This window comes from Vombatus ursinus, unplaced genomic scaffold (assembly GCF_900497805.2).
Source record: "Vombatus ursinus unplaced genomic scaffold, bare-nosed wombat genome assembly UNPS02014778.1, whole genome shotgun sequence".
NCBI lineage: Eukaryota > Metazoa > Chordata > Mammalia > Diprotodontia > Vombatidae > Vombatus > Vombatus ursinus.
The window spans coordinates 21,403,075-21,430,203 of record NW_020954556.1 but is presented as its reverse complement, the minus strand read 5'-3'; the positions used below and the strand labels follow the sequence as shown (position 1 = coordinate 21,430,203).

The window sequence follows — 27,129 nt, the reverse complement described above, 5'->3', positions numbered from 1 at the left end:
GGCGGGTGTGATTGCTGAATCACTGACGTTCATTTTCAAAAGATTGTGGAGAACAGGAGATGTACTACAAGATTGGAAAAGGGCAAATATTTTCCTTATTTTCACAAATAGGAAGAGAATAGAGTCTGAAAATTGGGCTAATGAGCTTGATTCCTATTAATGGAAAAATTCCAGAACTAATTATTAAAGAGATAGTGAACATGTAGAAAGGGAAGTGATGGTCAGAAAGATCCAATGTAATTTTAATAAGAATATGAAATTAACATTATTAACTCTTTTGATAGGGTTATTAGAATGGTAGGTTAGGAAAGTGCCATAGAATTTCCCCAGATTTTAGCAAAGCATTGTTGATAACTTGTCTCATGTTATTTTTGTGGAAAGAATGGAGAGATGTGGATTAGGTTATAATACAATTAGCTGGATTCGGAATTAGAGTAGTTGAATTGCCAGAGCCCAAGAAGCGGTTGTCAGTGTTGGTTCCCTGTCAGCTTGGAAGGAAGTCTTCAATGTAATGAGCACTCCAGGGATTTGTACTTGGCCCACTTCATTTAAAATATTTATCACTGACTTCAAAAAGGCATACATAGCTTGCTTGTTAAATTTTCAGATGAAACAAAACTAGGAAGCATAGCTAACGTGATGAATGCGAGTGTCAGAATTCACAATATCTTGCAAAGCAGGAATATTGAGCTGAATTTATAAAAGTAAAATGATATAGGAATTACAAAATTTTTACCCTTTGGTTCAAAAAAATTGGCCTAAATATAAGATACCAGTGGAATAGTTAAATAGTAGTTTGTCAGAACAAGTTTTTTCGTTTTTAGTGTTTTAGTAGTTTTAGTTTCAGTATGAGCCAGCAATGTGACTTGGCAACCAAGAAACTTGTTTGCATTAGAAGAGGCATAGCTTCTCATAATAAAGAGATTCCTCTGTATTTTGACATGGTCAAACCACACTTGGAACATTGTGTTCACTTTTGGGCATCATAGTTTAGGAAAGACATTGATAAAAGTAGAAATTGTCCTCTTTAGGAAGGAAATTGGGGTGGTGAAAGGCCTTGAGTTTATGCTATATGGGAATGGATTAAAGGAATTTGGAATTTTTAGCCTGGAGAAGAAAAGCCGTAGGGGGAGAATGATAGAATGTTCAGGTATGAGCAAGATGTCCTCTGAGGTCCTTTGAACTATGAAATTCTGTGAAATGGCAAGTAGACAAGACATCCAGGTAGAACTTGTATTTTTACACTAAGAATCTTCTTTCTGTCAACTTAAACAAATTGGCTGTGTATTTTATAAGAAATATTTTTTTCTTCAGAATCAAGTCACAGCACACTGGATATCTGAGGGACTACCTTTTACAGGGACAGCCATGATCCCCATCCAGGGTAGTGCTGCCCCTCCCTTGATTATTTAATTTATCTTGTGTATGTATCTTGTTCGTAAAAAATTGTCTGCATGTTGCTTCCTCCTTTCGACTGTGATTTCCTTGAGAACTAGGACTCTTTTTTGCCTTTCTTTGTGACCCAGTGCTTACCACAGGCCCTTCATTTCCCCAGCTACATTACTCTGGACTTCACCTTCTTCTCCTCACCTTCCCTGTCTGTCCTGAACCTACCCATCTCTCCCCTCCCTCGACTCCTGTTCTGCTTCACTTTGTATGGTGTCTTTCCTTACTAAATTGTAAGCTCCTTCAGGGCTGGGACTGTTTTTGCCTTTCTTTTTTTTTTTTCAGTGCTTAGAACAGTTCCTGACACATAGTAGATGCTTAATAAATGTGAAAGGTTTGGAGATTTTGATTAAAGTGAAGAGAAAGTTTGTAGGACTTAGGGAGTAGAAACAATTTCCATTGAAGAGTATTGAAGGAAAATGGTGTGAGGCAAGGTTTTAATTAAGGGGAAGCTTGGAGGAGAAGCATTTGTAGTAAGTTGAGGAAATGCCAAAATCAGGTGAAGGATGAAGATTTAAGGATGGAAAAGACTTGGATATGAGGTAGGAGGGAAGGAGCTAGTGAATAAGGAGAGACTGAAGATGAAAGAAAAGGAGAGATTAAGAGAGGAGATTAATGGAGGATATAAGATTAATAGCATAATTGGAGGAGTTGGCATTGGTGAAGAGAAGGCCCATCTCCTCATCAGAACCTGGAACATTGGAGGAGAGATTGTGGGGGATGATGAATAGGGATTTTGAGGTTAGTAGTAAACCAGAAAGGAAAGCTCAAGGCCTTTGTTTTCAGTAAAATAGGAGGCAAGGTCCTCTGCTGAGTGGGAAGGAGGAGGAAGTGCTCTCAAAATGATTGTATTTGGAAAAATTACACCACTATTTAGAATAGGCTTTTAAGTAGAACCCCCAAAATGCTAACTTACGTTGTTCACATTTGTGATATTATGAGGGTGGTACATTTGAGAACATGGGCATAAGTAGTCTGAAGTACAGTTCTAGTCTTACAAAGAGCATTTTGAATTTTTGTTTCAATTCTTAATGGCTGTTTGAATTCATTTAGATCTAGTATTCTGTGGGCCTTGCAAATTTTGATAGTTGGCTTAAATATAAACTAACTGTACCTTTGTAGTTTTAATTCATCTCACATTTTATTTCTTGCTTTATTTAAACATGCATTGAGATGATCATATTCTTTAAATTTCTTTTTATAGATAACAGACAAAAAAATATCAAGAAAACATGCCATCCTGGAGGTGGTAGGTGATCAACTTCGAATCAAACCGGTAAATCTGTTAATAATTCCTCTTCTATTAATGACTTAATTTTTTTCTTACCTTCTGAGTCTGGAAAGCTGATTTTGCATGCTAATGGAAAATAAAGAAGTAAAGCTAGAAATGCAGTGCTAATATATAGTTAGGAGATGTTGGTACAAGTTACCTATTTCTTTCCCAAGCAGTGCTGTCATACATAAGATTGGTTGGTACTAATATTAATTTATATTATTACCTAGGTTAACCCTATTTTAAATGAAATCTTGTAAGGAAAAACATAATAGTATGTAATAGTCTTCGGGAGAATAATGTAGCTACTATATGCTGTAGTTATTCTTTACAAAGCAAAACAAAAGAAAACAAAAACCTGCCCATATCCTAGTTTAGCTTCAAAAAACTACAAAATTTAGCCACTACTCAGCTTAGGGTTTTAAAGGAAATTTAAGAACTTCTGCTGAGTTCTAGGACTTAAAAATACTTTTGCTCTATAGTATTTCTGAATGAGACAGACTTCCCAGACTGTGATTTCAGAGACTCTGTGATGTTGTCATTCTCTTCTGTATTCCAAATGAATTATGTGAATGAAAGAAATGCGTGTATAAGTCCGTGTTCTTTCTTGATTGGCAGTATGATATGACATTAAACATCAGGTATAAAGAAGGGCACTAATACAAAGCTTAGTGGAATCTTGTTTATAGGCCTTCATTTTTTTGCTCTCTCTGAATCACTGTGTTCTTTTTGTTCTCTTTTGGTTTTCTATTGGTTTTAGTAAAGATTTCCAGAGATTGTTTTATTGAGTCATTTTTAAATGCCTCTCTCATTAGAATTTAATGTCTAACAGCCAGAAATGTCTGTTTTATAGTACTTACCTTGGTTAGTATCTTGTTAGCATCATTTTTCATCTTTGTATCCTCAATACTTTATACACTATTTTGTACATAGTAGCACATAATAAATGTTCATGGAGTTGAGTTGAATTGAATTGTATTGATCATAGCAGCCAAATCTTTCATAGTTGATCATTATCACAACATTGCTATTACTGTGCACAACGATCTCCCAATTCTTCTTACTTCACTTTGCATCAGTTCATATAGGTCTTGCCATGTGTTTCTGATATCACCCCCTCACTTGTTATTTTCTACAGCAAAATAGTTTTCCATCACAATCGCATGCCACAACTTGTTTAGTTACTCCCCAATTTATGAACATCCCCTGAATTTCCAATTCTTTGCCACTGCAAAAAGAGCTGCTATAAATATTTTTGTATATAGAAGTCCTTTTCCTTTTTTCTTTGATTTCTTTGTAGTGGTGTTGCTGAGTCAAAGAGTATGCAGTTTTGTAGCCCCTTGGACATAGTTCCAAATTGTTATCTAAAATGGTTGGATCATTTCACTACTCCACCAGCAGTTCATTAGTGTACCTGTTTTCTCCTCATTCATTCCAGCATTTGTCATTTCCCATAGGTGGGAGGTGGTACCACAGAGTTGTTTTAATTTGCATTTCTCTAATCAGTAGTGATTTAGAACATTTTTTAATATGGCTATTGGTAGCTTTGATTTCTTCTGAAAACTTCTTGTTTCCATCTTTTGACCATTTTCAATTGGGGAGTGGCTTTTATTTTTATAAGTTTGACTCTGTTTTATACTCAGTATGTATTTGAGAAGTGAGACCTTAATCAGAGAAACTTACTTAAAAGATGTTGATTGTCAATATTACTGTTGGGCAGTTGTGTTCATTTCACATACCAGTGAGATTATGCTTAAGATTCTGCAAGTGAGGCTTCTACAATATGTGAACCGAGAATTACCAGAAGAGCTGGCTGATTTTTGAATTAGCAGAGAAATTAGAGACCAAATTGCCAACGTTTGCTGGATTTTGGAGAGAGCAAGGGAGTTCTAGAAAAACATCTGCTTCTGCTTCATTCATTACACTAAAGCCTTTGACTGTGTGGATCACAGCAAAATGTGGTGAGTCCTGAAAGAGATGGGAGTACCAGATCATCTTACTTGTCTCCTGAGGAACCTGTATGAGGGCGAAGAAGCCACAGTTAGAACCAAACATGGAACAACTGATTGGTGTAAGATTGGAAAAGGAGTACAACAAAACTGTATATTGTTGCCTTATTTATTTCACTTATATGTAGAGTATATCATGTGAAATGCCAGGCTGGATGAATCAAAAGCCAGAATTAAGGTTGCTGGGAGAAACAGAAACAATCTTAGATATGTAGATATGTAGGAATTAAGAAGCCTCTTGATGAGGGTGAAAGAGGAGAGTGTAAAAGCTGGCTTGAAGCTCAGCATAAAAAAACTAAGATCTTGGTAACTGGTTCCATTACTTCCTGGCAAATGGAGGGAGAAAAAATGGAAGCAGTGTCAGATTTTATATTCTTGGACTCAAAGATCACTGTAGACAGTGAATGCAGTCAAGAAATTAAAAGATACTCCTTGGAAAGAAAACTATGGCAAATCTGGATAGAATATTAAAAAGCAGAGACATCACCTTGCTGACCAATGTTCATATAATCAAAAGTATGGTTTTTTCCAGTAGCAATGTATGGTTGTGGGAATTGAACTAGAAGGAAAGCTGAATACCACTAATCGATACCTTTGAGTTGTGGTGTTGAGAAGACTTTTGAGAGTCCTTTGGACAGCAAGGAGATCAAATCAGACAATAAAGAAATTAATTCAGGCTATTTACTGGAAGGTCAAATACTAAATATGAAGCTTAAATACTTTGGTTTCATAATAAGAATATGGGGCTCATTGGAAAAGATCTTGAGGTTGGGAAAGATTTAAGGCAAAGGGAAACGGGGATGGCAGAAGTTGAGATAAAGAGGTATCATACAAACAACAAACATGAACTTTGACAGACTTGGAGAGAGAGTGGAGGATAGTAGGGCCTAGTGTGCTATGGTCCATGGGGTCATGAAGAGTTGAACACAACTAAACAACAATGATTTTTGCTTTTTCTTTGTCTGAGATCATGATTACTACTCCTGCCATTTTTACTTTAGCCGAAGCATATTTGATTCTGCTCTAGCCCTTTATTTTAACTCTGTGTGTGTGTTTCTATTTCAGATGTGCCTCTTGTAAAAACATACTGTTGGATTCTGGTTTCTAATCCATTTCTGCTATCTGCTTCCATTTTGTGGGTGAACTCATCCCATTTATATTCGTAGTTATGATTACTAACTGTGTATTTCCCTCCATCCCATTTTCTTCTGTTTCTTACTCCCTTTTTATCCTGTCCCTCCTTAAAAGTCTATTTTGCTTCTAACCACTGCCTTCCTTAATTTATTCTCCCTTTTAGCATCCTTTTCTTTTTTCTTATCCCCTTTCCTTCTGTGTCCTTATTGGGTAAGTTACAATTCTAAACGCAACTGAGTATGTATAGATAGTCTTCTTTCTTTGAACCAATTCCAATGAGAGTGAAGTTCAAGTATTGCCCTCCACCCCACCTCCATTTTCCCCTTCAATGTAAAAGGTCTTCCTTGCATGCTTCTTTTATGTGAGAAAATTTTCCCCATTCTACCTCTCCCTTCCCCTTTCTCACCCCTTCAATTTTTTGGAGATCATTCTAGTGTAATCTATTGACACCTATGTCCTCTGTCTATGTACGCACCTTTTAACTCCCCTAATAATGATAAAATTCTTAGGAGTTAACCATGTATCATGTTCCCATATAGAAATGTAAACAGTTTAACTTTATCGATTCTTTTATGATTTCTTTCATGTTTGCCTTTTTATGCATTTCTTGAGTCTTCTATTTGAATGTCATATTCTTAATTCAACTCTGTCTTTTCATCAGGAATGCTTGAAATTCCTCTACTTCATTAAACATCCATTTCCTCCCCTGAAGGATTATACTCTGTTTTGCTGAGTAAGTTATTATTGGTTGTAATCCTAACTCCTTTGCCTTTTGGAATATCATATTCCAAGCCTTCCACCTCTTTAACGTGGAAGTTGCTAAGTCTTATATATACTGACTGTGGCTCAGTGATATTTGAATGGTTTTTTTCTGGTTGCTTGAAGTATTTTTTTTGTCACCTTGGCAAAAGCCACATTTTTTCCCCTTGGGAACTGCTGAACCATGAAGATATGATGGCCTCCTTATCCACAAGGGTCCCAGCTGCACAGTTTCACAGTCTAGTGAAGACTGACTGGTGCCTTTCTTGATTCCCAAAGACACAACCAGTCCAGTTTAGGATGCAAACACCAAATTTTGTCAGCTGGGAAGGGCTTCATCTTTGACACATTCAGGGCCTCCTGCATGCTGTGGGGTCCAGTGTTTCTAGAAAATATGGCAACTCAAAAAGACAAGTTCAGGGGACCCCTTAACAGTCCTTAACAGTTCCTGCCCTGTCTATACTCTCCTTCTTTCTCAGTATTAATTACTTGATACATTAGTTTATCTCGAAACTGTCCTCCACTTCTGAATCTCTTTCTCCCTTATCCTGTTGATGATCATGCCTTGCCAAACCATAACCCTAGATTATTCTCACCATCCATCTCTTTCACTTATCCTTACTTGCTGCTGAACAGAACTGGAGAAAATAATGAAACCATGTTGATTCGGTTGACTCTAAATTTGTTCTAGCTAATCTTAATTGGGCCTTTACTATAGCAAAGTAATCCTAATATTTTACCCTGATTTATTTCTACTTTACCACACCACACCACTTGTTACAGATCTTTTTGTCCCTTCACAAACCTCCTACTGTACTCCCTACACCCTCTGTGCTGAAGACTTCATCTCAGACTTCACCAACAAAAAATTGAGTCTGTTCACCAGGAATTCCCTTCTGTCTTTTTTTTTTTTTTTTTGTTAAATGCAATTGTTAACACCTTCTTCCTTTGGGAACTGCCTGTTCATATCCTTTGACCATTTATTTATTGGGAATGGCTCTTGTTCTTATATATTTGAATCAGCTCCTTATATATCTTGCATATGAGACCTTTATCAGAGAAACTTGTTGCAGAGTTTTTTCCCCTCAGTTACCTAATTTGAACTGCATTAGTTTTGTTTGTGCAAAAACTTTTTATTTTTATCGAATTGATTTTTTTAAGCTTCCTTGATCCTCTTTATCATAGGCATTTCTTAAATAAATCCAAACTGACAATAAACATGAAAACATGCTCTAAATCATTAATAATTAGAGAGATACAAATTAAAAGAACTCTGAGGTTCCATTTCACACTGATCAGGTTGTCAAAGATAGCAAAAAAGGAAATGATAATTATCGGTGGGGCTGTAGGAAAATGGGCACACTAATACACTGTTCGAGCTGTGAATTAGCCCAGCCATTTTGGAAAGAAATTTGGAACTATACTTAAAAGGTACTAATCTGTGCATACCCTTTGACCCACTATTAGATTTTTATCCCAAAGAAGTCAAATGAAGAAAAAGCCCCATATGCATAGGTATTTAACAGTTCTTTTTGAACTGGTTCCCCATCAGCTGGAGAGTGGCTGAACAAATTGTGATATATGAATGCACTAGAATATTATTTTATGGTAAGAAATGACAAAAGTGATAGTTTCAGATAAGTTTGGGAAGACTTGCATGAACTTATTCATAGTGAAGTAAGCTTGAAGCCAGAGAACAATTTATAAAGTGACGGTAACATTGTAGAGAAAAACAACTGTTAACCACTAAGGACTGCTCAATACAATGACCAACTACAATTCCACAGGACTGATGATGAAGCAAAATGCCCACCTCCTTTCAGAAAGGTGATGAGCTCAAAGTGGAAAATGGAACGTTTTCAGACACAGCCAGTGGGGATTTGTTTAGCTTGAATGTGCATATTTGATACAAGGGTTTTGTTTTCTCTTCTTTCATTTTGATGGAGGAGTTCAGGGGGACAGCAAGTCTAGAGTTACCAGAGTGAAAAAAATAGAAAAGAAAACTATCAATTAAATGCTATTGAAGTACTACAAAAATGAACATAGTAGAAGAATCGTTAATAAAAAACAACAGACCAGTGGGTCAGTTTTGAAATTGATATATTGGATTTATTATAATGTATTGAATTTATTATATACTTAATGTATTTAATATATATTTTAAAAATTAAGCAGCTTGTAGTAGAGATTCATACCTTTATGTACAATTTTTTTTGTTCTACATTGTTTATGGAAATATTTGCAATTTGTTAGACTAAGAATAAAAAATTGAAAAAAGAATAACCAATTTCAAGCCTTTAACATGTTGGCATATAAAATGACTTCTAATAGGTCTGTAAGCTTTCTGCTCAACTTTCATGTATACTAAGAGAGGAAAACAGTGGCATAGAAAATACAAAGTGGTAGATATAGAATTATAGAGTAATAAGGAACACCAAGTCTAACTAGTCATTCCATAACCTGCAAATCACTTAGTTAGCTTTGTAACATATTTTTATATTTGCATTTTAAAATATAAATGTGATCATATTATTGGAATTTACTTTAAAAAAGTTATTTCATAAAGACCCAATTCAAACTGAGCTCAAAGGCTGTAAAGCATTGGACGTTGGCTCAGCTAATCACCCTTTTCTTGATTCTTTAATTTTACTTGAAATTTTTGAGACAGAGGGTATAGTAGAGAAGTTGTTCTTAAATGATAAGATTTTTAGATTTAGAATTTTTCTGGAATTAGTTTTTGTGTTAAATGTTTATAAGGTCGTAAATTTACTTATTGTATTTTCCTGTTGACTATATTCAGTTGTATGTCTTTTTTGGGTGAAAAGGGACAAGTGAGTATGAATTTTTGTGTGAACCAACCTAAGCTTCCTAGTGAGCCTGCTCTTCCTTTGCATTGCCACTTTTATGGGGGAACAGTAGAAATTTCTCTCTCTCTCTTTTTGTGGGCAAGTATATAATGGCAAAGCACTCCATTATCTTTGACAAGAACACTCCAAATGGCATCACAAAGAATCATGTAAGATATGACCCTCTGTATGGTTATACATAATGATGTGGTCAGTGTGGTTATATTTGAAAATATTTAGGGTCAACTTTATACCTAAATTATATACTGCTTGAATGTTTTATCTTTTGAATATAGTTTTATTTTGTTACATTTTTAAGAAATGATGATTGGTTCTAAGGAAATTATAGCATATATTCTTTATTGTTATTTTTCTGTTTGACAGATCCATATAAATCCTTGTTTTTATCAGTCTTCTGAAAAGAACCAGCTATTGCCATTGGAGACAAATAAATGGCATCGGTTGAATCCTGGAGATAGTTTTTCCTTATTAGTTGACAAATACATTTTCCATGTTTTCTCTACACATTCTGAAGTGGAATGCACTTTACGGTAAGGTCTTCTGATTTGATGATAGTAAAGAATGCTATTTGCCATACAGTTTCTCCTTTATAGATGTTAAGCCCATAAATACCTAACCAGAAACCATTCTAAGACCAAACTACACAAGAAATCAAGTAGCCGAGTGATTTTTAGAGATTGTGTTTTAGAAAACCTTTGACTTCATGGATAATTGTTATGCCTAAAAAGTGATCAAGCTTATCTGTGATTTGTGCTTACCATCCTCTGTAAGAATAGATTTATTTTTCGTTAAACAGAGCCAAGTGTGAAGCCAAGAGCAAAAAATTGAATTGACTTCAGTGGAACAAATATTTCCCTTCTTTGTACTTTGCCTTTAAAGTTTATAGCTATTCTCTATCTTTGCACAACTGCGGCATATGAAAGTATGTCTTTGATCTCTTCCCCTAAAAATAATAGAATAGGAATGCTGAGGAAGTAAGAAACTAATGATTATCAGATATTCACTGTAATTTAAAACTCATATCCCTGTGTATTCTGAGAAATTCCTGCAACAGAAAAGAATCACATAATTCCAGTTGTAAAGGACCATGATGACCATCTTTGCTACTGATTAAAAATCACATCCTCAGTTAGTGGTCATCTGCCTTTCGCTTGCAAGATTGCTGGTGAGGAAACCTCTGCATCCCCAGGCAGACTTTACCATTTAAAAATGATTTTAATTATTAGGAAGTCCCCCCCTCCTCAAATTTCTCTACAATTTCTACCAATTTCTCTTAGTTCTACTTCTGAGAAATGGAGAATGATTTTAATATTTCAGTTAAGTGAAGTGAAGTTACTATTACTCAGTTTGTATATTCGTTTTTAAAACCGGCACTCTTCTCTAAGGGACAGCATATCTTACCTTTTAAAAAGTATGAGCTTTCCTACAGTTTTTTGAACTGAGTATATTTTCATAGCCGACACTGGAATGGCTTACTATTTCTTTCTTCTTGTTTTTTTGGAGTATTTTTTTAATATTTATTTTTAGTTTTTAATATTCCCTTTTATAAGATTTTGAATTCTAAAATTTCCCTCCTCCTTCCCATTCTCTCTACCCAAGATGGCATGCAGTCTGATATAGGATATACATGTATGATCATATTAAACATATTTCCACCTTAGCCATGTTGTGAAAGAAGAATGAGAAAAGGGAAAAACCATGAAAAAGGAAAAACAAAAAAACAAAAGAAAGAGAAAATAATATGCTTTGATCTGCATTCAGACTTCATAGTCCTTTCTCTGGATGTGGATAGCATTTTCCATCAGGAGACTTTTGGAGTTGTCTACATCATTCCATTGCTGAGAAGAGCTAAGTCTATCAAAGTTGGTCATCATACAATGTTGCTGTTTCTGTGTACAGTGTTCTCCTGGTTCTGCTCACTTCACTCAGCATCAGTTCATTCAAGTCTTTCCAGGTTTTTCTGAAGTCTACCTCTTCACCATTTTTTATAGAACAATAGCATTCCATTACATTTATATACCACAACTTGTTCAGCCATTCCCCAATTGATGGACATCCTCTCAATTTCCAGTTCTTTGCCCCCACAAAAAATGCTGCTATAAATATTTTTGTACATGTGGGCCCTTTTCCCATTTTTCTTATCTCTTTGGGATACAGCCTTAGAAGTGGTATTGCTGGATCAAAGGGCATGCACAGTTTTATAGCCCTTTAGGCATAGTATGGGTTACTCTTTCTAAACAAATGGCTCAGCTGCTAACATGAAAAGTTGAGAATCACTTCTTTGCCCTACATAAATTGAACTCCAAAAATTATGTTCTGAAAAGTGCTTGAGGATAAGTCAAGAAAATATTGGGCCTCCCAATAAAACCAATTTGTGCATCTTCATTGACTAAAGTTATTCAAAATCTGTTAATTTAAAAATTATGCTGCACTTGGTAGTCTTTAGTACATCTGTACAAATTAACATAAGTCCAGAGTTTGAGGGAATAGTATTGGGACTGGAAGTCTATGAAAAGTAAATATTTTCATTAAAACTGAAAACAAGACTCAAAGTACTAGTGCTGTATTTTCTGTCAGACTGTTATAATATCTAGTGTTTTGTTGCTATGATAGAAAGAGTGTAGAAAGGAGTGGTAAACTTCACAAATATATTAGACCAGTCATTTTTGCATGTTTATCTGCAAGCCAGATTAAATGAAACTTAAGTTGCTTATTTTATTTTCCTTATTTAGAGGATTTATTATTTTCTCTGCATCTTTTTGCTGGGTCTCTTCAATTTAGGATAATAGTGAAATAAATTCCTTCTAAAAGAGTAGTTGAAGTTATATGACTTTTTTTTTGTTAAGTAATGTACATAGTTCCATGTCATAAAGAATTTTTAAGTGTTCTATTTGAAATGAATTTTTAAGTCTTTGCTTGGAGTGATTTTGGGGAAAAAAAGTTGTTCTCTTATTCTTAAACAAGTATGAACTCTCCATATGCCTGCAGGGAGCCCTGTATTATTGCGAATATGATTCAGAAAATTAGTGGGAATATTGAATTCATACTTATGATAAAAATAGCTTACCAAATTTCTATTCTTTTAAAATAATAAAACCATTCCTCTTCTTAATTTTCTATACTTTTTCATATTTGTCTTTTCTCTAAATTTTATTTCTCCTTTATCTCTCGGTTATATTTCCTGCTTTGATTTTTAATTGCACTATTTAATTTTATTGGCTTGTTAACTCTATGTTAGCTGTCCTTCAAAATACAACTTACTGCATTTCTCTATTTCTCAATCCTGGATTTCTCATATTTGTGCCTTGATTAACTTCAGAGATGTTCTTGAAAATTGTATGAAAATACATTTTCATAAATGAAATCCTTTTTACCATTGATTTATAATTTCAAGAATGTTTTGCATTTACTCCTGATTAATATTAAATTGGTGCTTCCTCTCCCCATATTACTCCCAAAATTTTAGCTTCAAATTGTTTCTCACTTTCTTAGTGAAATAGTTAATAGAAATCAAATGTTTAGATTGTTAAAATTCCATTAAATTTTTTTGTGAAGACATTATGATGATTTTTAGAGTTTTGTTTTACCAGAATCTTACTTATTACTATATAATAAAAAGCTCCATCAGGATCCAAATTTCCTCTCCCTCTTCCTCCTCTTTTCTATCTCTCTGTCCCTCCTTTTCTTCCTCTTTGTCTCTTATCTTCTCCCTCCCTTCCTCCTTTACCCCTTCTTCCTCCTCTCTTTCTCTCTGTCTCTGTCTCTTCCCGACTCTCTCTTTCCTCTGCTTCCCCCCCTGCCCCACAAATCTCTTCCCTTCAGAGCTGCTAGATTGATAATCCTATAGCACAACGCTGACCCTGTTCTGTCCCTGTTCAAGGAGTTATATTAAACTGTCTCTAAAAGTACACACTCCTCAGACTGTTTAAAGACCTTCATAATCTAGTTCCTTACTACCCTTCTGGGATTATTGCACATAGATAGCTCTTTGATATACTCTGTTACAGCTGACTGGTCTACTTGTTCCCTATGCAGCACTCCATTTCTTGTCTCTGTGCCATTGTACAGCCTGTCTATCATTGTACTTCTATCTTTTCCTTCTTAGAATTTTTCACTTTCTTCAAGGCTTTGCTCATGTGTCATCTCTTACAGGAATACTTTCCGTTACAACCACCCCTTCCCTCATGTGCTATGCCATACCCTTTAAATTATTTTGTATCTGGTTTGAATCTATTTATATGTACTTTTTTGTCTATATACTGTTTTCTCCCTATAGAATGTAAGCTCCTTAAGGCAGGGACTGTTCTTGTCTTTGTATCCCCAGCACGAAGCAGCAACAACATTTATGTAGTGTTTTAATGTTTGCAGAGTTTTCTAAATATTATCAAAAAGGTGCTTAATACGACACAGTAAACTTGACTTTTGAATGATTAAGTTTGAGAGAATGATTCATAATGCCTGCCAATTGATCCTAGAAAAACCCTGTTTATAGTGTAGTCGTTAAATTTTTTTATAATGGCATAAGTTTCCTAGCTCATAATTCACTAACAAATAAATTTTTACTTTATAGAAATAGTCAGATGCTTGATGAAGATGATCTATTCAATCAATCACCCACATCCCCTGTAAATAGCTTTCCTGTTACTATTGAATGTACTAGTTCTCCAGTGGAACCACCGTCACATTGTACCAAACACATTAATTCAAGCCAGTGCTCAGAGCTGGAGGAAACAACAGAAGTAGCCATGCCAGTCACTATACCCCAGAATAATTTGGTGAGAACTTTTTAAGATTTGATCTGATTTTTAGAAGTTCTTTTGATAGGACAGGAGAAAAATAGAAGTAGGTATGATATAAGCAAGGCAACATGGGTTTCTGTGTTTGACCTGTTTTGCAAGCTAATCTAAGAAATGTCAAACATTTCAAAGGTGAATAAAGGTGGTGAGTTCTTTCAAAGCATTTAGCAACTTCCCTGAATAGTTAATAATGGATTATTTAATGATGATTCTATACAAAATAACTAATTCTGAATTTACAAGTATAGTTGTATTGGTAAGTTATCTACAAATAGTATTACTAAGAGAGGCAGTATGGATGTGATGTAGGAGGTAGAGTGGTGGAGTCAGAGTCAATAAGACCTGCACCAAATCCTGTTGCCAAAGTGAGGTCCCACTCTGGCTGGGTTCCTCACCTTGATAAAATCACGTGTCCTTTTGTCTGCCACATAACTTCTAATTTTATTAAATAAATACTTTTTCAGCTTCTTCCTGCAAAATATGGCAACAGTAGTGAGCAACCAAACTCTGTCCAGAGGAAACGAATCCTCCCATCTTGGATGGTTCAGGGAGATCTAAATGTTCAAAACCTTGAGGTACCATTTGCCCAGGAAGGTAAATTTATCTTTCTGCTACTAATAGAATAAATTCTTCAGAAGGAATTTAGCTATAATAGTCAATGAATTATAAATCATAATTTTTAATCTTTATCTAATATTAAAAGAATTTTAGAAGTTCACACAAAGACTAGGTTAATAGACAAGTTATTGTTTTATATTTTATCATTTGTGTTTAGCTGATTATTTTTGAAACAAAGGATTTCTTCTATTACATCTATGATACTAAATTTGTCATACTAATAAAAATTCAAAGCCTAATGAGTTGACCTGTACTACTGAGTAATCACTGCTCTTCTTCTGGGAGCTACTTCGGTTAGAGATATAATATGCCAAGGAAATATATTCGTTCTTCATAGAGTTGACCTTGCAAATTTCAGCCTAGTAAGAGATGGAAACATTATAATAACAGTCTAACCAATTCAGAATTCCCATTGTTTTATTACTGTAATAACAGAATTGTAGAATTTTTGAGCTCTCAAGGTCCTTAGAGATGATCTAGTCCAAAGCTTTATTTTACAGTTGAAGAAACAGTCTCAGAGAAGTTAAAAGGCTTGTTCAAGATTACTTTTACACAATTACTAGACATGTGGGGCCTGGAACATAGTCTCCAGACTCCTAGTTTAGTGTTTTGTTTTGTTTGGTTTTGTTTTGTTTTCACAGCAAAAATGAACAATACTCTTTTTATAGTCAGCTGCTATTTTTTCCACGTGACTAACTGGGGAAAAAATATCATACCTTTTTATAAACTTTACCTTAGATCGTGAACAACAGAGTTTCAGGTATAATGCAGACTTAAAAGAACATTTACAGTTGGAAAAACCTATGTTTGGCACTTGGAGCTCTTCTGTACCTGGCCCCTTCCCACATTTCCCGTTTTCTCTAATTTTCCTTTCCTTCATGTACTTTATGATGCAGCTGTACTAGCCTACATGCTGATCTCTACATATGTACCACCTGCACACAGCCTTTGCTGTGCCGTTTCTGAAATGCCATTCATTCCTCACCTCTGTCTCTTCACATCCCTGGATTCTTTCAAGTTCAAAGGCCTCCATCTCTAGGAGGTCTTTTCAGCTCCACCTCCTCCCCTCTACCTTGAAGTGATGGCCTGGAGGTAAAAAATACATTAAATGCAAGCCCTTGTGGTCTAATCCCTCTGAGTCACTCTTTCCTGATAACCGAACTGCTAGTGCCTTCCCTGGAAACTACCTTATAGTTAATAACTTTATATTTTTTAAAAATATTTTTTCACTACATATACTTGAGAGGCCTCATGAGATAGGGCAAAGCACAACCCATGGGCCATGTTGCAGCCTCAGAAGTCCCGTTTGGACCCGAGCCATATTAAAATGCAGTTGGGAAATATTTAACAAAATAAATAAAAATACAATAGAACATAGGTAGTAAAAATTTGTGGTTTTCCAAGTCAGTATGTGGCTGCAAGGATCCTGATGTATGGCTTAGTGGATCCCATTGCTATTTAAGTTTGATACCCCGATACAGTGCCTAGAGAGCCAGCCTCTGAGCTCAGAAGACCTGGGTTCAAGTTGTGACTGACACCTGCTCTCTCTGCAACCCTAGACAAGTCACTTAACGTGACAGTGGTTTAGGCAGCTCTGACACTTGAAGTCATAGATCTGCACTGGTAGAGGAAGTTCCTTATCAGGTCCACCATAATAATGAAATCACAGGCCATCTCTGAATCTGTGTACATTTATACATGTACTCATCTACCTTGTAAGAAAATGAGCGTTGGGTGGGGATTTCTTTCATTGCATTTGTCCTTGGTGTCGAGCATACCTGTTAGGTACTTACTAAATGCTCATTGATACCAGGCTCCTACTTGAAGCCCTTTCAGCTTGTTAGGACCTCCCACCATGAGTTTGTGTTTGGCTGGGATGGCCTTTGAGAATCCAAGAATCAGAGTAGATCTTGAATAGAAACTTCCAGTATTTAAGACAACCTGACAAACAATTATACTGAAATGGACTGTCTTCTGCCCAGCAATTGATTTTTTGGTGGAATTTATTCAACAAAATTGCTCACATAACTTTCTTCATAATTGGTTAAAACATATTTCCCCGCAAATTACCATCAGCTATTATTATCTTCCACTTGTCAGGATTCCAGATTAAATTTGAAGCACCTTTTTGTGTGCTATGCTTTGGAAAATGAGGTCATTTTGATAATGTTCTCAACACATATTAATGTAGAACACAATGTACTTAAATGAAAAAGATAGAACCTTCAAAATGGCAGTGAAAAAAAATGGTTTGTGCTCAGGTCTGTCATTTTCTTAGAAGTCTGTAGTGTTATGATATGATTCTTCTGACTGCATTTAGGCCAGCTAAAACCTTCTTGTGTTAAATGTTTTTGTTTTTTTTTTAAGGCAGGAAAATATTTTCTAGTATGGACTTCATAATCAATTATTAAGCATTTATTAAATACCTGCTGTGTACCAGGCTGTGTGCAAGATGCTGGAGATACAGATACAAAGAATACGTGTGTGTGTATATATGTGTGTGTGTGTGTGTGCGTGTGTGTGTATATATACACATACGTATATATACATATATACGCACATACATACAGAATAAGTATGAAGAGGATACATATAAATAAATATAAGCTAGTTAAATACAAGGTAGCTTAGGAGGGAGGGCATTAGCAGTGTAAGACTTCAAGGAGGTGATATTTGGATTTCATTATTAAGGAAGAGATGGATTTTATGAGATAGAGTTAAGGGAGTACATTCCAGGCATGTGTGTGTATGTGGCAAAGTCACAGAGATAGGAGATGGAATTCCATATATGAGGAATACATGTATCAGCTGCAGCTTAAGTAAGAAGAGTTTTCTCTGCAATCCCCAATTTCAGGTTTTGTTTGTAGTTCAGCACAGATTTGGGCCATAAAAGCACCTTGTACAGTATACAGTGGGAATATTATACAATAACAATATTCATATGGATGATCTGATGTTCCACAGGGTCTTGCAGAATCTCTGAATCATCACAGAATACAAATAATATTCACAGCAGTTAGTCCAGCCCCAGCTTTACCACTTAGTAGCTGTGTGACCACGGACAAGTCAATTGGAAGAATCAGATTCAGTTTCCTCATATTTTTTTAAATCGAGAAAGGAAGAAAGCGTGCAGGGAGCTCCTGTGCAGAATTACCTTCCCCCAGTACAGACGAGCAGCTCATTTGTAACTTAGTTTTATAAAGTTGCCAGAGTCTTGGAGAGATTAAGAGACTCGCTTATAGTCACATAGCTAGTATACTACGAATCATTGATCTAGAGCTGAAAGAGAAGATGTCAGAGGCCACCTCACCTCTCACCCCCTCATTTTTACAGATTAGAAAACTAAAGCACAAGGAAATTGTCTGATACAAGGTTGTGCAGGTAGTAAGCATCAGAAGCAGAATTGGAACCCAACTCCTCTGACTGTCAAGAGCCAGTGATTTTTCTGCTATGGTATCCCAGGTATCACAGGCTCATGTCTTCCAGACTGCAAGGCTAACTGGCAAGCTGCCACACCACTACACACCTCACAAGATTACTTTGAATGTCAGATGAAATAATGTATATATTATGCTTCATATAATCAGGTATACAAAAGTCAGCTCTTGTTACTTCTGTGCCTTAGTCTTCTGTAAAGGAAGCTATGTGATCCTCTATTTAAAGACAAATATATTCCTAAGTTATATTAAAGTACTTTCATGATTAACAATCAATCAGTCAACAAACAGTCATTAAGTGCCAGTTATGGTGCAGACTTTGTGCTTTGCACTGAGGAGCATAGAAGTTAAAAAAATGAAACATTCTGTACTCTCAAAAAACTAAAATTTATATTTATGCATAATTATGCTAATATAAATGGAGAATGCATTAAAGCATGTTCTGAATTGTGACTCTGTCATAGAAAAAGATTATTTATATGGCTAAGTGGAATGTGATACTTATTAACTAGTACTTAAGCTACTAAAGTTTTCTAGTTTGAATTATGCATTAAAATGACAATTGTTTTTACTTTTAGGCATATTTCAAGCATCCTACTTGGAGATATTTGTGTAGGATGAGATGATATTTTCATGACTTCATTTTCTTTCACTAAAGGCTTGTTCTGGTGCTTCATTATGATATGGAAGTAACCCTGAGTTTTTAGTTTTTGAGGGCCATGCTAGTGGGACTCCAGTTGGGTAGGTCTTACCAAGCAAGAAAAGTCAGCTGACAAGACTGTATTATCTACTGTATGACAACCAGCCTATATATTTTAGGAAAGGTTTGTAATCAGAATTGGCTGCCTGGTTATTATTGCCATAACAAGGAAATGTCTAAATGCAAGAGATTGGGACCTGTATTGTTAGGATAGTACCCTCAGCAAAAACAGGGCTTTTTGAAATAAGAGAGGTGTATTGGATCATTTATTGAATGCAAAACCAGTTTACCTTTTGGCTAGGAAGTATCTGGGAAGCAGCTTGGTAAAATGTACATGTTAACAATTAAAGTTTCGCTGTTTCCCCCAGCAGTTAGCACTGTGCCTGGCACACAGTAGACCAGGCCTGCACACCTACGACCCACATGCCAATTACAACTTGCAGGCATGCCAAAGAATTTTTGGCGGCCCACAGAAAATGTGGAGCATATTTTCCTCTACATTTTTTGCTGGCCACCCAAAATCTTTTGATATGTCGCTAGTGGCCTGTGGGCCGCAGGTTGTGCAGGCCTGCAGTAGATAGCTAATGCTTATTGACTTGACTTTTTAAAGAAAGTTGCTATTTTTTACCCCTGAGAGGGCCAGTCCCTCAAAATATTTCAGTTGTATTCACATTTGGCTTTATATTGCCTGTGATATGGCTTCAAGCATATTAAGCCATAGTTTATTGATAAAATTTTGAATTGTCTGTCATTTATGGGGAGGTCATAATTTACATAAAGTGACATCTCCTTAGTGCCTACACATATATAAAACACATATATAAAATTTATTAACATTGCATGAGAGAACATTAATTTAGCATATGGACGATGTAGGATGATGCCATCTGGATCTAGGATTGCAGGTCCCGAGTTTGAATTCACTTCTGTAGGCTTCTCTTTCCACCTTTGTGAAAGGAAGGAGTTGGATTGATGGTTGAAATCACTTTCTGTTCTAAATCTGTGATCCTATTTGCCTATGACTTCTCTGCTAGAAAAATCAGACATTGAAATTCAAAACCACTTTGTAAGTAATTATTGGACAAGTTGGCATTAATATAAATGAAAAATTAGTTTAATGTGATCACGTTACCTAGTGAAGTTTATAGCATATAATTTATTTTTTAAGATAATGAAATAACAAAAGGAAGAATCTGCACATATCCAACATCATCAAAAGGACAAAAAAGGTTGTCTTCCTCAGAAAATTCAGAAAATATTGAAGCAGAACAAGACCTAAAGAAAAAGTGCAGGGTTACTGATCAGGAAGAATCTACCAGTTCATCAAAGGTAATTTTTAAAAAAAATTTAGTTTTTCTTTTTCTTCTATAGGTATTCTATATGGGAAGAGTGTATTATAGCATGGTCATGTCAATATGAAACAGAAGTGTTTATAGTTTCATTGTTACAGGCATATATTTACTAAAATATCTAGATAGTACAAAATTCCACTTTGCTTTTTGTTTGTTGACTACAGAAAAAAAGTATTTGACTTGGTAGAGCAAAATTCTACCCTAAAGGCTCTGTTCCAGTAAGGTCTCCCAGTTATTTGTCAAAAATCATAAAAGATTCCTTTAAAGAACACAAAAGTTTTTGTTCAGTGATTATTAATGTTAAGTCAGGTATAAAGTAGGGAGTTATGCTTATCACGGGTGTTTGTACTATTGCGGAGGTCTAGCACAGAGTCCAAAAGGAAGAGAGATTCTAGATTCTGAGGGCCTTCGGATGCTTCTATTTATAGTTGAGACTCTGGTAATTGCACTTCCAAAACATAACAGAGTCTACTAAATTAGGCTCCTAATCACTCAAAAGAGTTCAAACTAACTAGTCACTAGGAACAACCAAGTGGATGAAGAATGCCTGTTGTCTCAATTATGGTATATAGTTGAATGGGCAACTGATAGGTCAGGTCTATCATTAGCTATAGACACTGGTTATACATTATAGCTAGGCAGTGAATTTGACCCAAAATTTAGTATGAGAGAACAAGAAAGACTGCCTTTAGGAAATTATTCAGTATTTCTTATGATCCAAAACTTGTTGAAACAAGGGCTTATTTTTTTAGTACCAGCATTCCTACAGTGACACTCTATGGCCGAGAGTCATATGCTACCACAATCTCTGATGCGGTGAATTTGTGGAACACCTGGAGAATGATGTGTTTACACAGCTAGAGCAAGCGTAAACTGGATCGTGATACCAAGGAAGAATTGTGCAATAGAAGCAGCAGATAGGATGATCAGGAAAGGAGATGGGTCAGTCATGTCGTGAGAGCTGGGGATAATTGACAGCCTGCTTGACTGGAGGCACTATGTCAGGAGGTACCCCCACTTTGGAATCTCTCTTCATCTGTTGTTTGAATCCCTTGATGCCAGGACTGTCTTCTGCCTCTCTTTGTATTCCCAGAGCTTAGCACAGTGTCTGACACATAGTCAGTGCTTAATACGTGCTTTTAATTGACTGACAAAAGTCAAACAGAATAAGAAAGCATGGATGGTTTTTGATCTGCCCCATTGGAGGGAATATGTACCCAAGTCAGTGAGATCATAAATCTCTTGAAGTAGAGAATAACTGTAGTGAAAAAAAATGTACATTTCTATTATCGACAATTTTGGTATTCACAAGGAAAAAAATTAAAATTTCAACTTTTGAAATCTGATCTTTTTAGTTCAGGAGAAGCAGTGTACTAGCAATATGACCTGGGCAAATCACTTAACTGTCTGGTGTTCTAGGCATCTCTCTAAAGATTGGGAAATGCATTTGTAAGGCATGCAGTAGAGAGCCAACAAAATGGATCCTGTAATTTTAAGCTTCCTATAGTGAGGATATGTTTCAATTTTTTTTGTTTGTCTTTATAGGAAGTGAGTGGACCATCTGTTGTAATAGGTGTAAATAAAACAGAAATGACTAAGGCCGAGTCTGAAAGATCTGAAATCCCAGGAGAGCAAATCGATGAAAATCTCCATAATGAGGAGGGTGAACATACAACATCTCCTAGAAGCAAAGGAAATAAGATGGATGAATATGAAAAAGATGTGCCCATGGAATATTCTGGGAATCCCAAGAGTCACCATGACAACATATTACAGAATAAGGACCCAGAACTTGACCTAGAAATGAGCTCTGACCTTGAAGCGTCGAGTTCAACTAAAAGCATAGCTGTTCCACAAGATTCTGGGGGAAATCATCCCAGGAAAACACCTTGCATTTATGGAGCAAGTTGCTACAGGTAAAAAGGGATCGCATACAATAGAATTCTGTATATTACCAGACTCATTACACTAAGGATACAGATATATTAGAGGACAAAGCATGTTCCCTGAAATTTGAAAAAGGTGTGATTTAACACATTGGTTTATAAAGTGGTGGTTCAGTTTTGAAAAACCAAAATCTTGAAAAGGTTTTATTCTGCTTTGATGGATTGTCAACTCTGTAATTGAAATTTAAAAAAAATAATTTTATAAGGTTTTGGAATTCAGGGGCGGGCAGAATGTTTGTTCATGACCATAATACTTATTAATATAGTACATAACCCAAATTCCAGGGTAATACTGAAAATAGCCTAATGATAAAATTTAACAAATTAAAAAGTTAAATCTAATCTAGGCATATGTTGCCTCTGATCTTTTTAGACACAGAGACTTCTTTAAAAATAACTGTTTTTACTCACAAGGTAACCAACCTAGCCTAACCCCTCATCGTTTCTTGCCTGCACTGATGCCATAGTAGATTCTTAAATGATATCCTGCCTCAAGTCTCACACCTTTCCAATCTGTGTTCAGGCTGCCAAAGGGATTTTTCTTCCCTACCCAGTAAACTCCAGTGGCCCTAGAGCCTGTTGCATCTAGAATAAACACGTGGTCCCCACCTACTGTTTTAGCTTTATTAAATGCTACAGTCCAGCCAAACTGGCCTCCTTCCTCACGCACAACTTTCCATCTCCCTTTTTTGCATCTTTGCTCTGGCCGTTCCCTATGCCCAGATTCCAGTCCCTCCTTCTCTCAGCCTTTTGAATCCCTCATTTCCTTCAAGACTTAGTTCAGTTATCACCTTCTACATGAAGCCTTTCCTGATCTTCTCTCATATTAACTCCTTATGATCTTACTCCCAAAATTATTTTGTATTTATTTTGTATACATTCTACATAGACTTGTTTATGCACTTCTTATCTTCCTTGGTAGTATGTAAGCACTTTGAGAGTTTCATTTTTGTCTTTCTGTCTTTAGTACCTAGCACGGTGTTTGATGCACAGCAGGTGCTGTGTTGCTATTTAGTTTGTTGTTTATCCCTAGTCATTGCTCTTTGTATTTTTCTAAGTATGCTCTTGGATCTGCTTAATACCTTTTATGGCAGCTGAATATGTTACTGTGTTGTTTTGCCATTCCCACCCTTAGTATACTTTATGGTGCTACAACCTAATGTGATTGAAAAGATCACAAAGCTCCTTATTTGAATTCTAGTCTTTTATTTTATCTGTTACATTTTGTCATTTTTTTACATTAAACACAAGACTACAATGTCTTGCTGATTTCTGTGACATTATAAAGGAAATTTGGTTCATTTATTATAACTTGTTAGTGAACCTAGAGTTCCTTCTGATTACTGCTTCCATTTCCATTCATAAATCTTCAATAATTTGCTTAATAATCAAACTTGCACTTTCTATGTGCCAGGTTTTGCACTAGGTGTTGAGGATACAAAGACAAAAGCACCTCATGTAGAAGGTGGTTCCTGATCTGGTCTGGAAGGAAACAAGAGATGGCGTTTAGGAGGGAGAGAATTCAGGAGATAGCCAGAAAGGCAAGGAGATAAGATAGAGATGTCTGGGGTGGGGGCAGAGCCAAGATGGCAGAGTAAAAGCAGTGATTTGCTTGACCTCTCCCCCAAACCCCTCCAAATACCTGGAAGAAATGGCTCTAAACAAATTCTAAAGCAGCAGAACCCACAAGACAACCTGGATGGTTGGTCAGAAAGGTATATCATGCTGGGCTGGGAGAGGAACACAGTTCAGCGTGGGCATGCAGGCCACAGCAAACCTGGAGCAGGTCTCAGAGGACTGAATCATGGGGAGCTGTGGCGGTTTCCAGACTTCTCAACCCATGAATGCCAAAGACAACTTAGAAGGTCAGTAGGAAAAGTCTGTGTCTGTGGTGAGAGAGAATCGTGGGGTCCCAGCCCTAGTCCCTGAGTGCAGCCCTGAGGCAGTGGCTGCCTCCTGAGCTTCCGGCCCACAGACTGAGGGGGAATCGAGTGGCTGATCAGAGGGGGATTGCAGGGATCTCTCTGCTGGTTCAGGAATCTCTTGCTTTGCCTGTGCTTGGATCTGGGTCATAGTTCTGGGTGGTAGTCCTGGGACGAGGATGAGTGCTGGCATGATGGAGCTTGTAGTAGCTGTGGAGAGAGAATCCTCCTCACAGTTCCAAGACAGAAAAGAGTACTTGTGGTCACTCATAAAGCAGAGCACAGGACAGGAAAGGAGTAAACACCTCACCCTTGATCATAGCACCTTGGAAGAACTGAAAATTTTCAGGTCCCTAAAAGTATCTCTGAAAACAGCTGCACAAAACCCCCAAAGCTTGGGATAGTACATTCTCCATGCTGGAAGCAGACTCCTACTTAACAAAGAGTTTGTAACTCAAGTAATTGGCCAGAATCATGAGCAAGCAGCACAAAAAGAGTCAGACTATATTATCTTACTTTGATGACAAAGATCAAAACATACAACCAGAAGAAGACAATGAAGCCAAAGCTCCTACATCCAAAGCCTCCAAGGAAAATATGAATTGGTCCCAGGCCATGGAAGAGCTCAAAAAGGATTTGGAGAAGCAAGTAAAAGAAGTAGAGGAAAAACTGAGAGTGATGCAAGAAAATCATGAAAAACAAATCAACAGCTTGCTAAAGGAGACCCAAAAAAATACTAAAGAAAATAACACCTTAAAAAATAGCCTAACCCAAATGGCAAAAGAGGTCCAAAAAACCAATGAGGAGAAGAATGCCCTCAAAAGCAGAATTGGCCAAATGGAAAAGGAAGTCCAAAAGCTTACTGAATTAAATACTTCCTTAAAAATTAGAATGGAGCAATTGGAAGCTAGTGACTTTATGAGAAATCAAGACACTGTAAAACAAATTCAAAATAATGAAAAAAATAGAAAACTGTGTGAAATATTTCATTGGAAAAACAACTGACCTAGAAAATAGATCCAGGAGAGAGAATTTAAAAATTATTAGACTATCTGAAAGCCATGATCGAAAAAAGAGCCTAGATATCATCTTTCAAGAAATTATTGAGGAAAACTGCCCTGTTATTTTAGAACCAGAGGGCAAAATAGAAATTGAAAAAATCCACCGATCACCTCCTAAAAGAGATCCTCAAAGGAAAACTCCTAGGAATATTGTAGCCAAATTCCTGAGTTCCCAGGTCAAGGAGAAAACATTGCAAGAAGCCAGAAAGAAACAATTCAAGTATTGTAGAAACACAATCAGGGTAACACAAGATTTAGAAGCTTCTACATTAAGGGACTGCAGGGCTTGGAATATAATATCCCGAAGGGCAAAGGAAATAGGATTACAAACAAGAATCACCTACCCAGCAAAACTGAGTATAATCCTTCAGGATAAAAAATGGACATTCAGTGAAATAGAGGACTTTCAAGCATTCTTGATGGAAAGACCAGAGCTGAATAGAAAATTTGCCTTTCAGATATAAGACTCAAGAGAAACATGAAAAGATAGATGAGAAAGAGAAATCATAAGGGACTTACTAAAGCAGAACTGTTTACATTTGTACATGGAAAGATGATATTTGTAACTCATGAGATCTTTGTCAGTAATAGGGTAGTTGCAGGGGAAAAATTATGTGTATGTGTATGTAGATAGATAGATAAATAGAGGGCACAGAGTGAGTTGAAGATGAAGGAGTGATATCTGGAGAATAAAATTAAGGGGTGAGAGAAGATTATACTGGGAGAAGGAGAAAGGGACAAGTAGAATGGGCTAAATTACACGTGAAACAGACAAGAAAAGGCTTTTACAGTGGAGGGGAAATGGGGGAAGGTGACAGGGAATGAGTGAATCTTATTCTCATTGGATTTGGCTTAAGGGGAGAATAACATACACACTCAATTGGGTATGGAAATGTATCTTACCCTACAGGAAAATGGGGGGGGGGAGAAGGGGACAAGAGAGCAGGAGGATGATAGAGGGGAGGGCAGATTGGGGGATGGGGTAATCAGAGGCAAACACTTCTAAGGAGGGACAAAGTCAAGAGACAATAGAATAAATGGGGAGAGGGTAGGATGAAGGGAAATATACTTAGTTTTTTACAACATGCCACTATGGAAGTGTTTTGCATGACTACATATGTATAACCTGTATTGAGTTGCTTGCCTTCTCAGTGATGGTAGGTGGGGAAGGAGGAAGGGAGAAAATTTGGAACCCAAAATTTTAAAAACAAAAGTTAAAAAAAGATTGTTTTCACATGCAACTGGGAAATAAGATATACAAGCAATGGGGTATAGAAATCTATCCTGCCCTACAGGAAAATTGAAGGGGAAGGGGATAAGAGAAGGGGGGGAGAGATAGAAGGGAAGGTAGATTAGGAGTATTCAGAATGCATGCCATTTTGGGGTGGGGGGAGGGACGATATGGGGACAAATTTGGAACTCAAAATCTTGTGGAAGTGAATGTTGAAAACTTAAAAGTAAATTAATTAAAAAAAAGAAAAAAAAGATAAAGATGACTGTGTGTGAGGACAAGCAAGTAGGTAGTATAGCTGGATTGTAGAGGGAATGAAGGGAAGGTGGTAGTCTGGAAAGGTAAGATGGGGCCAGATGGTGAAGAGCTTTAAATGGAGAAAAAAAAGAATTTGTTTGATCCTCGAGGTAAGTGCAGTATACTGGAATTTATTGAGTGGGGATTATAGGGAATTACATGGTCACAACCACACTTTAGGAAAATCAGTGTGTGCTGAGGATAGATTGAAATGGGGAGAGATGTGGCAGGGAGACCAAGTAGGAGGCCTTTCAGTAGCCTGAGTGAGAGGTAGTGAGGGC

General features: G+C 36.4%; 1 protein-coding gene across 2 annotated transcripts in view; it reads left to right on the top strand.

Moving 5' to 3' along the window:
• Positions 1-27,129, top strand: part of APLF (aprataxin and PNKP like factor) — a 66,032-nt gene that overhangs the window by 2,459 nt on the left and 36,444 nt on the right. For both annotated transcript variants that reach the window (XM_027865600.1, XM_027865602.1), the window contains exons 2-7: positions 2,651-2,722; positions 9,852-10,018; positions 14,059-14,263; positions 14,749-14,878; positions 20,208-20,368; positions 21,937-22,307. In XM_027865600.1, coding sequence (XP_027721401.1) covers positions 2,651-2,722; positions 9,852-10,018; positions 14,059-14,263; positions 14,749-14,878; positions 20,208-20,368; positions 21,937-22,307 — 1,106 coding nt within the window. The remainder of the gene's footprint in view (positions 1-2,650; positions 2,723-9,851; positions 10,019-14,058; positions 14,264-14,748; positions 14,879-20,207; positions 20,369-21,936; positions 22,308-27,129) is intronic.